The 12,157-nt window shown below is 35.1% G+C and overlaps 1 protein-coding gene across 1 annotated transcript in view; it reads left to right on the forward strand.

The window, feature by feature from the left end:
- Positions 1-10,614, forward strand: part of SLC15A5 (solute carrier family 15 member 5) — a 134,930-nt gene extending 124,316 nt beyond the window's left edge. The window contains exons 8-9 of the mRNA XM_027838583.1: positions 7,137-7,245; positions 10,467-10,614. Of these exons, the coding sequence (XP_027694384.1) occupies positions 7,137-7,245; positions 10,467-10,614 (257 nt within the window). The remainder of the gene's footprint in view (positions 1-7,136; positions 7,246-10,466) is intronic.
- Positions 10,615-12,157: the final 1,543 nt, after the last annotated feature.

Raw genomic sequence — 12,157 nt, forward strand, 5'->3', positions numbered from 1 at the left:
GCTGTTGTATCTCTGCCACCTAAGTAAAATATCCCTTTCTAGAAGCTGTGTCACTGACTTAATGATATTAACTGCTTATCATTGGAAAAACATACTGGAATGCACACACACACACAAATATACATACATATATATGTATATATACATATATATAATTAGGAAAACATCCTACCCCTTAGGGATATCCTTAGATGCCGATGGGAAATATACTAGACATACTCTGGCCAGTTGGAGCTAGAAGAGTAATGCTAGAAAAGGTGCTATATTTTTTTAAAGGAAGAAAAAAAGTGTCAATGAATCATCAAATAAATAAACAGAAGAGAACAGAAGGAAGTTCAGAAGGGTAACACAAACAAGCTGGTTTGAACTACCATGTTAAATTTGAATTATACACACACAGACACACACCCCAAGCTGTGTGTGGTGGGAAAAGAAAGCCAAAGTGTATATAACAGAAGTTCGAAATTTTTACTTACAATCCCTTTTTTTCTTTTTTTTATATATTGAAATGTTCATATTTGTTGTTTTCTCAGTTCATAATATGAAAGAATTAAAAAAAAAAAACATTTAACTATATAATCCCTAAGGCACCTTCCAGCTCTAAATTTTGTGGTTCCAGAGTTAAGACGAGACCATGACTGCCATTGAGCTGGAGAAGAATCATATGTCTTCATTTGGAAGGCTCCTCAGAGGTTGTACTAACCTCTTCATTTTACAAATGAGGAAATTGGAGTCTGGAAAGGTTAAGTGACCTTGGCTATCACTAAGGTCACATAGGGGGTAAGTAAGGGTCTGAAGCCAAATTTGAACTCAGGTCCTCCTGACTGTAAGTCCAGCCCTCTACCCACTGCACCACCTAGCTGCCTTTCCTTCAATTCTATATTGTGCTTAAATTCTGATAAAACAAATAGTGAACTGGATTTGAAGTCAAAAGACTTGGGTTCAAATCTTAGTTCTCCCAATTACTATCTTGGGCAAGTCACTTAATCTCATTTGTAAAATCATACGGTTGGGCTAGACAATTTCCAAGGACGTTCCCACCTCTAAAATCCTATGATCCAATTGCAAGTCTTAAAAAGTCATTGCCTATTTCTTCTTATGGATTGGTGCTCTTTATTTTCAATCAGTCTCTGGAAATGTTAGCTGAAAAAACTGCATGAGTGTGAATTGTAACAGTAAAAGCTTATAAGCTACTAAAATAAAGTTATAGCACCTAAGCTATCAACTGACAACGTTAAATGGCATATTTTATAGCTCATTCTGATACAATGCTAAATAGTAGGCAAATAACCCATTAGATTGAGCAGAGGCAAATCTGACTTAGCAAATTCATGCTAGGCACTGGTAGAGATAACAAAGTTTATTTTCCTGGTTGTACAAAATAATAGCGACAGAGGGAGCATGTTACATTTTGCTCTTTCTCGGGAATTGGATAGAGCATGTGCACATATTCTCTGGCTACTTCTAATCCAACTGCATGAAAGCTGTGGGGAACAAGTTTCTAGCTTCAGAGTGACTCATCAAGTGACTTTGATAGGAATTTGAGGTCATGAGTTTTACTGCTGGCTCCTTTCTTCTATTTTGTATCCTCTGAAGTTCTGGGTGTCTTTAATGGTCACAAATGGCATACTTATCAAACTTGAAGATAATACAAATTTTGGCAGGGATGGCTAACACACTGGATGACAGCATTGGAAATCAGAAAGCTCTTGTCAGCCTAAAACATTGGATAGAACCTAATAGAATGGAATTTTAAAGGGATAAGTGTAAAATTTTATTCTTGGTTGGTACTATGTAATGAGGGGAAAATATTATAATTGGCTATGAAATCAGAAAAACTGATGACTCAGGAATTACTGAACCAGAACTGAGTGTGCATAAAACAGGGTGACCCTATGCTCATCTGGGAGTTCCCTGAAGCTCAAGTCAAGTACTAATCTCTATCCCAATCACAAATTTCACTGAAGGTCCCAATCATTTCCATGTGGGCAACAAGTTTCTCATTGTTGATGAGAAATAATACCATGATAGCACTTTTTAAAGGTTGAAATTATCATTAAGACATGCCCAGAAATTATTAGCTATTCTACTTTTAAAAAAGGGAATTCCAGAAGATAAGATAAGAGGATAATTAGAGTTCCCTGTCACATCATCATAATAACATCTTACACTTAATGGAAAGTGCTTAAAGGTTTGCCATGCACTTTACATATATAATCTCATTTGGTTCTCAGAACAACCTTGCCAAGGAGACACTATTATGATTTTCATTTTACAGATGAGAAAACTAATTCTCAAGGGTTTAAGTCCAAAGTCACACAGCTAGCATGTATGTGAATCTAGACTTGAACCCAGGTCTATCCTTACTCTAAGTCTATCACTGTCTTTACTATGCTTTAGTTCCAGGCTTGGGTGTTGTTTCTGAAATTGCCAATCTATTTTCTTTCTATCCTAGCTGTTTTTAGTATACTCTTGATGAAAATGGCTTTTGTTTCTTTAGATTAATGTCCATTTATATGGTCATTTATATGACCTCCATCATGCCTCATCTGCTTTGGTTCTTAGATTTTCCACATAAGTACTACCTAACCTCTTAATAGATAATGCTACTCTGTCTACCCTTCTAATCTAATCCCATTCTTTTTGAATAATACATACCTATACAGAGTCATATATCAATCTTGAGTGGCATTCTACCAAGTCTCAATGATAATCATATGGTCAAATTTGCCTCTTTGTGTTAAGACCTCAGGTTCACCTTCAGGTCCTGTGTTGCCCCTACTTTGTCCATTTTTGTATAATTATTTGAGGTCATGAGTTTTATTGCTGGCTCCTTTCCTAAAATTTGTATCACCTAAAATTCTGGGTATCTTTAACAGTCATAACTGACATGCTTATCAAACTTGACAGTAACACCAATGTTGGCAGGGATGGTTAACACACTGCATGACAACGCTGGAAATCAGAAAGTTCTTGATAGCCTAAAACATTGGATTGAATTCAATACAATGGAATTTTAAAGGAATAAATGTAAATTTTTATTCTTGGTTTAAACAATCAGGTTCACAAGAATAGGATGAAGGGACATGCTACAAAGCAATCTGAAAAAGGTCTGAGGAGGTTTAGTTGACAGTGAACTCAATATGAGTTAACAGTGTGATGTGGCACCTAAGAAAGCTAATGCAATCAGGCTGATTTAGAAGAAATATATTGTTCAAGGCCAGGAAAGTAAGTGGTTGACTCACTACACTCGGTCTTGGTCAAATTATTTCTAGTGTAGTTTTAAGTTCTGGGAGCCATACTTTAGGAAGAACTTTAAAAAGCTGCAGAATGATTAGAGGTAAACAACCAAGATGGTGGAGACCACCTTGAGCTCATTCTATGCAAAGATTGGTCAACAGAATTGGGGACGTTTAGAGTAGGGAAGAGTATTATTAGAGGAGGGCTATGAAAGCTAGAAAAGGGATTAGGTTTGCTGTTCATGACACTAGAGAGGAGAACTTAAAGAGATTAGGTTTTCCCTTACATGAATTTGTTAACCGTGTAAAAACTGGCTGGCTACTTCTCAGACATGTGGTAGACAGGATTCTTATTCAGCTACAGGTGGCACCAGCAGTCATGAATGGTTCCTTTCAGCTCTGAGATGATGTCCAATTATATTTCCTATGTTGTCATGTTTTCTATACTTTCTATGATATCTAACTTGGCAAAGGCACACAGGCAGCTTCCTTGTCCCCCTCAATAAATATTTGTTGAGATAGATAAGTATTACTTGGCTTTGGCTTTAAAAACATACATTGGGCAGATCACTACAAACTTCTCACTGTTCTCTATATGTTCTGGAAGCTAAAGCCTTAGTCATTGGTTGGTTTTTCTAGTACATCATGAAGTAAAATGATACTCTTCCTCCCACCCCAAAAAAAATTCTCATTCAAGTAGACTATGCTAAAGTCTAATGCTTACATTTTGTATGCAATTGAAATATATACTAAGACAATATCTATTTAATATCAACCATTCAGCTGAACAATGAAACATTCCATTGAGAATATGAATTTTAAGAATCTAGATGGTGTTCATATAGATACAGAAACTCACTTGAAAATTACCATGTTAATCTAAATAAAATTGAAAAGAAAACTGAGCTGACCTGAATTGGTCTGCTAGGTGGTGCAGTAGATAGAGTGATAGACTTGGAGTCAGGGAGACCTGAGTTCAAATCTAACCTGACACACTTATTAGCTGCATAATCCTGGATAGGTCATGTAACTTCTCTGTGCCTCAGTTTCCTCATCTGAAAAATGGAGACAATAATAGCATTTATTCTCCTCCCATGGTTATTGTGAGGATAAAATGAAATAATATTTGTAAAGTTCTTTACAAAGCTTAAAGAACCATATAAATACTAGCTACTATTGTTATTATAGGTAGTTTCCTCATCCAAAAGCTTCTTATATTAAAGAAATCCCATCTATTCCCTCTAATTTAAATAAAATAATAGAAGGAAATGGCAAAAAAAATTAACTTTTTTAAAAATCTGATACCTGGTTTTATTTATGGTTGCAATAATGTGATGGATTCAAATTTGTTTTCATGGTTGAATCACAATAATAGTTAGGTCAAAATAAAATGACAGAGAATACAAAGTTCAAAATCAGAATCAGTATCTACAGTCATAGCTGACTTCTTCATGTATCACTGGCTGTCAATTATTTGTTTTTTTAAATACATGTTTTAACAAACACTTATTTGTTTGTTTGTTTTAAGATAATTAATACACCTTTTAAGAATAAGCTACAGTAACAAGCATTGTAAAACTGAGAAAGTAGGTAGAAAATAAAATTTTATAGTTTGTTGACAGCCTACATCATGTATGTCAAAGATATTTCATGGGCTCTAACACTTTACACATAGTAGGAGCTTAATAAAAATTTTTGTTGAATTGAAATTTGCTAGTTTCCATTGATGTCTACTCTTACACAACTCTCTTCATCTGTCTTGAAAATTATTGCCAGCTGCTCTTGGCAAAAGGGGTATGCTTTTTCTAAAACCTTACCTTGACATCTCACATTACTTCTTTAACACTCTAGCACAACATAAAGAAAACCAGTCAATATTTTATCTCATAAAACTTCAAATGCTGTAAACCTCTGTTCTATTTATATATCAAAATGTTCTAGAAATGTTCTGCCCATTCAAAAGAGCAATTGGTTTTGTTTTCTCTCTGAAGCATATGGACCTTTGTCCTTTTGATAAAAATAATTTAGAGCAGAGTTTATTAAACTTTTCGTGTCATGAACCCCTTTGACTGTATGATGAAGCTTAGGGACCCCTTTTGACAATAATGTTTTTAAATTAATAAAATAAAATATGTAGTATTATAAGGAAAAAATATATTGTAACAAAGTATGTATATATGTATGTACGTATGTATGTATGTATATAAGGAAGGGCAGCTAAGTGGTGCAGTGGATAGAGTACCAGCCCTAGAATTAGTAAGACTCACCTTCCTGATTTTAAATCTGGCCTCAGACACTTACTAGCTGTGTCACCCTGGGCAAGTCACTTAATCTTGTTTGCCTCAGTTTCCTCATCTGTAAGATGAGATGGAGAAGTAAACGGAAAACCACTCCAATATCTCTGCCAACAAAGCCCCAAATGAGGTCACAAAGAGTTGGACACAACTAAAAAATTACTGAACAACATATTGTGTGTGTGTGTGTGTGTGTGTGTGTGTATACATATATATTCCCCCACAGGAAGCCTTTCCTGATCCCCTTTAATACTAGCATCTTCCCTCTATTAATTATCTTCAATTTATCCTGTATATATTCCGTTTTTACATGGTTGTTTTCATATTGTCTCCCATTAGACTGTACGATAAATCTTACAATTTCTACCTCCACAGCATCACTTGTATCTTACTTTGTCTCTCAACTCAGAGTTACCACCTTAGTTCAGGCTCTTATCACCTCTCACCTAGATTTGTGGAAAGTCAGTACATTCTCTACACTTCTGCCAAGGTAATTTTCTGTAAGTGCAGATCTGACTATGTCACTCTCCTAGTCAATAAACTCCAGTAGCTTCCTGTGGCCTCTAGAATCAAATTTAAACTCCTCTGTTTAGCTTTGAAAGCCTTCCACAACCTGGTCCTATCCTGTCTTTCCAGCTTCATTTTACACCTCTCTCTCTCTCCAGGACTGTGAGGTTCAACTATTTCCGTTGACTATCTCCTATCCCTGTAATGCTTTCTCTCTTCTACACTGATAACAGATCTTTGTGGTTTCCTTTAAGGCTCAACTAGAATCTTATTTTTTGCTAGAAGCCTTCACCTACTACTCCTAATTCTGGTGCCTTCTGTCTCTTAATTATTTCCTATTTACCCAATATGTATGGACATCTAGGTGATGCAAAGGAAAGAGTGCCAGGCCTGGGACCAGGAAGAACTGAATTCAAATCCAGTCTCAGATACTTACTAACTGCACAACCCTGGGCAAGTCACTTACCCTTGTTTGCCTCAGTTTCCTCATCTGTATAATGAGGTGGAGAAGGAAATGGCAAACCATTTCAGTATCTTTGCCAAGAAAACCCCAAATTGGGCAACTAAAAATTGGACATGACTGAAAAAAATGACTAAAGAACAACCACCTTGTATACATTTGTTTGCATGATGTCTCCCCCATTAGATTGCAAGCTCTTTGAGGGCAATGACTGTCTTGTCTCTTTTTGTATCCCCAGGGCTCAACACAGTTCTTGGCACATAGTAGGTGTTTAATATATAATTGTTTGCTGATTGTTATCTCTTTTTTACAAGTAAAGCAATTGAGAAAAAGAAGGTGGAGTGCCCATTTTCACATAGACAACAATGAAATCTGAATGAATATTAACATTTCTTGATTCTTAGACCATGTTACCTGAGGTTAAATTATTCTGACCTTCAAAGATGACATAAAATATTCTGAATGTCCTGTCTGGTCTATGTTATTGCCTGTTGTAGAATAAAATTAAATAGCAACAACAGCGATTTGGTAGAGGTTTGTTGACATTATTGAACCAATCAAGTTCTATGGATTACATAATGATTAGTCTTAGTGATTTCTTTGGAGTTGAATAACAATTACATTTACTCCACACAGGCAATTGGTTTCCAAATGCATTAAACAAAGGCAATTTAGAAAACACCTTCTTCTTTTTGGCATCATTAATGTTGTTGAACATCCTAGGATTCTGGAGCATTTCACATAGGTAAGTACCTAATTAAATACTAGACAGCGGTGGTAGGAACAATTTCTTATTCAATGAAATATTGGTCGTGGAACAATCACTAAGACAACAACAACTCTGAGTATCATGGATAGAAAAACGAACATATTAGCCCAATATGATATAGATTATTTAGAGGAATGAGTTGAAACTTAGACTTTTAGCTTTGCATTGATTTTTTTTCAATAAAATACTATTTTCCTCAATTCTAAAGACTTTCTTAAAAAGCAAGTTTTTTCTACATTAAATATTGATATTTTAAAAAGAAAAGACTCACCATGTGGATTATAAGAACTATAGTAATTGCCAGTAATTGACATTAAAAGTAAATATCATTAAATAAGTAGCCTGGAATCCAATACTGCATAGGCACTTATATTTAAGTGTTTAAAGTAACAGTGTCCACTTCAAGGTCAGCAGAAGCCTAAGTAGGATCATTTAGGCAACAACTTGAGATTGCTGCACCCTCTTCTCCTATTTATCCATGCTCCCATTCTCACTCCCATCAATCCAATCCACTAATTTAGTGATATCCCCCTACTTATACAATCTACTCAATCTGTACTTCTTTTTCTTGCTCTCAGTGCTACCACCCACCTAAGAGCTATCAACCACATCTCAAAATCACTCTATACCATTCACCCAATTCTCTCCTTCTTGCCATCTCTCATCCACCCCCAAGCAACCACTATTTGTTCTTTCAATTCTGACTCTGTATTTTTCTTCTGCTTCCCACTGAATTTCCCTGCCACAACAATGGGATTTGAATTTCTAGATAGGCAAGTATCAGAGAATCACAGAATTTCAGTGTTGGAAGAAACTTCAGTGGCCATCTAGTATATCCTATAACTAAAAAGAATCATCTCTATAGTAGCTCCAACAAGTGACCATCCAGTCTTCGCTAGACAATCTCAAATGAGTAAGAAGCCACTGCCTTTTCAAGCAGCCCATTTCAGGTTTGGAAATCTTTAATTGTTTGGAATTTTTTTTATGTTATGAATAAATCTTTGCTTGCAACTTCTACCTGTTGTTCCTAGTTCTGTCATTTAGGGAAAACAGCAAAATTTCCAACCCTTAATGAGACATCAGCTCTTCAAATACATGAAGGCAGCCTTCATGTCACTTTCCTCTTCTCCAGGCTGAACATCTCTAATTCCTTTAACCAATACTGAAATGGCATGGTCTCAAAATGTTTCATCATCCTACTTGCCTTTCTTTGGATCTGCTCTACTTCATAGGTGCAATCTCTAAAATGTGGTGCCCAAAACTGCACACAATACTCAAGAGGTGATTCAATCCAGGCAGAGTGAAGCATTGTATCATTTCTTTATTCTAATATATTATTGTTCATCTTAATACAACCAACAATGTATTTGCTTTTTGGGGGGAATGTCATATGAAACTGTTTACTCATATTGAGTTTTCAGTCTACCAAAACCCCCAGATCTTTCTTCAAATCAACTGCTATGTAGCCATGACCCCCTCATTTTTACTTGCAAAGCTATTTTTAAAGTGTAAAACTTACTCTTTATCTCTGTTAAATTTAATTCAATTAGATAACAATAATCCAGCCTATCAAGTTCTTCTTCAATCTTGACTCTCATCTAATGTAGGAACTCTTCCTACCAGTGCTGCATCATCTACAAATTTGGAAAACTTCCCTTCCATGCTTTTCTCCAAATTGTTCTAAGATTTGTTTGTTTTCCCCCAGGAATCAAAACCAAACTCTGATTCACAGGTTGCATCTTTAATTCCCTTCCCTTTTTTTTGAAAATCAGGACATTTGCTTGTCCTTGGTGCTCCAGTACCTCTCTCATTCTCCATACTCTTCCAAGAGATCACTGACAGGGGCTCAGTGATTACATCTCCTGATTCTTTCAGTATGCAAGGACATTGTTCACCGAGGCTGGGAGACTTGAATCCATCAAAGGGAGCCAAGTGCTTTCTTACCATCTCCTTATTTATCTTGGGTATGAACTTCCTATTTGTCAAATTTGTTCTTTCTCTGGTCCAAAGGTCATTTTCTTTTTCAGAGAAAATTAAAATAAGTATTGAATGACTCTTACTTCTCTGGGTTTTTAGTTAACATGCCATCCCCAGCAAGGAGCTGTCCTAACCCAAGGGTTCTTAACCTGGAATCTATTTTGAAAATATTTATTAATAACCACATTCTGATATATTTGATTCCCTTTGAAGCCCTATGTATTTTATTTTATATATGTAAAACCATTATTCTGAGAAGGGATCCAGAGACTTCACCAGACTGTCAAAAGTGTCCATGACAGAAAAAATGTGAAGAATCCCCATCCTAATTCTTCTTTGATTCTTTTCTTTTTTCCAATATGTTTTTTTTTAAAGCCCTCATTTCCTCATTAGAGTTAGTTCGTTCTGAGCTTTAGTACTCTTAACTCATATGACCATGTTATCTTTTGTGCTTACCCTGTTCACCTACCAACCTGTCTTTCAAGTTGATTGGTGAATTCTCCATGCTTCCACATTTTTTACTTTTCAGACAAGGTTTTTTTTGTTTGTTTTGTTTTGTTTTACTTTGTTTTTTTGGATCACAGACCTCTTCTCAAAATAGTGTTTATAAGTATTTAAAATAATACAAATTACAAAGTAATATAATTATGCTGAGATACAGTTATCAAAATAAACAAAAATTCACAGATCTCCCAAAAGTTACTCATGGATTCCACTTTAAGGACCTCTGGTTTAGGTAATCTCCCTTTCCTCTTCTCAACAAAGTTGTTTTTCTTTCTCTTATTAGTTTGTCTGTCCTAAAAGCTTCTTATTCTACCTTGGCTAATTTATCCTATAGAATTTTAGCACATGATATATAATAATAGATTTAGAGCTAGTAGAGACTTTTAAAGGCCATCTAAACCTTTCCCCACCTTTATAGCTGAAAAAAATATGATTAAATAATTTACTCAGTGTCACACAAGTAGTGACAAAGAAAGGATCCTACTTGATAATTCCCTGAACAATTTGAAATCTGTTCTCCTCAAATTGAGGGTGCATTTTAGACCAGACTGATAATCTTTAAAAGGGTTTGAAAATGAAAAAAGAAGAAGAAAGTAGCTATGTATTTGCCACAGAAATTATGTTAAATATGGGAAAATAATAGCAATAGTAATAATAATAATAGTTTTTTTCTTCCTTTTCTTCCTCCTTTTTCTCCTCCTGCTCCTTGTTCTTAGATACTGTAATCTAAATCAATTTGATAACCAGAGAATCAGAAGACATCATCCTGAAGAAACACTTCTCCAAAATGACCAGTATCTAAAATATTATGACAGTATCATGGAATTTTCTTCCACTATTGATCCTTATGAGACAGCCTTGTGAAACTGGATGTGACATGTCATCACAGTGTTCTTGGTTTGTAATCTTCAGGTTGAGTGATTTGTGTATCTTGATGTAAGACCCAATATTTTTGAGATTTATGTCAGTGTTATCACTTTTTTCTTCTTGTAAAAGATTTATAGAAATTTAGATTTTATGTTTTGCATGAGTTTATATGCATAATCGGTATTGTACTTCTTGCCCTCTCAATGGGTAGGAGAAGGGATGGAGGGAAGGAGAGAATTTGAAACTAAAAATAAAAATTTTTTTAAAAAAGAAATTTAGATTTTACAATTATGCTTAAACATGCATATTTTCCTAGATGAACAGTTATTTCAAAATAAAACTAATTAATCTATGCCACAAAAGAGCTTCCTATATTATACATATTATCATGCTACTTTTCAAATTGAAGAATCATAATGTATTCCTGATATAGCAAGAGCATAGCTATTGAAGAACAACATTCATAATATTAACCATAAGGTTTCTTATTTTTTATATTTGTCACTTTAAGTGAAAACATAAAATATACCTCAGCAGATGGCAGATTTCTCTGAGGATCACAAATATATCTGTGTATTACCTGTATGTTACTCTAAACAAGATTTGAATTGGATGATTAGATGCTCCAAGTTTAAAGGTTAAGTTCCCCCTAAAGAACCAATGATCAAAAGAGGTGACATTCAGACTGTGTAGTATTTGTCAGGCTTATATGAATTAATGAGAATATGCAAACTAAGGAAAAGGAGAAAAACTGAAAAAGGTTATGGGGATATTGACTGACTCAAAGACTGACCACAGTGGCCAAGCAGAGCAGAGGTACTAGAAGGAAATCCCTAGTCCCGAGGTTCATTCTGTCTCCACAGCTATTGTGATAATGGTTTAGACATCTGGAGTATGCCATCTGCAGAGAAAATGGCTGCTTTGCAGTGAAGTGAGGCCTGGAAAGCCAGATAACCCATGTCTGATTTCCAATTTGAATCCTGGAGAAGGGAGGGCAGGTTTAGCAGACATCATTTTATTCTATAGAATCTGCTATTTAAGCACAAACTAAGTGAAGTTTGCTATTATTACTGCAGTAATAAAACCCTTTATAGTGCATATAAAAGATTCTAGATTTGTAGAACAAAAGACATGCGAAACCTGACTTAGTGTGGTAATGCATATTCATTTTGCCAAGCTACTGCTATAAAATTCCAGGTGTTTCTTTTACTCAACTAGTTCTATTTTAAAGATAAGTGCAGAGCCATACACACTCTTGGGACTTTATGGGCCTCCATCACCAAAAAAGATCCCTTTTCTATTGCAGAAGTCAAAATGTACCATTGCAAAATTGGCTTCTAAAGAGGAATCAGATGGTCAACACACTCTCAGACTTCTGATAAGGATTGTTCAACAGATCTTACTGTTAATTGAGAATTTGTCTTTTTCATCCTAATCTTTCTGTAATTCATTAATGTGTCAATCATAGCCAAAAAAAAACACAACAACAACAACAAACATTAAGCCTCTAGCTGTCCCCATATAATACAAGATAACCTAT

Source organism: Vombatus ursinus, unplaced genomic scaffold (assembly GCF_900497805.2).
Source record: "Vombatus ursinus unplaced genomic scaffold, bare-nosed wombat genome assembly UNPS02014830.1, whole genome shotgun sequence".
Lineage (NCBI taxonomy): Eukaryota > Metazoa > Chordata > Mammalia > Diprotodontia > Vombatidae > Vombatus > Vombatus ursinus.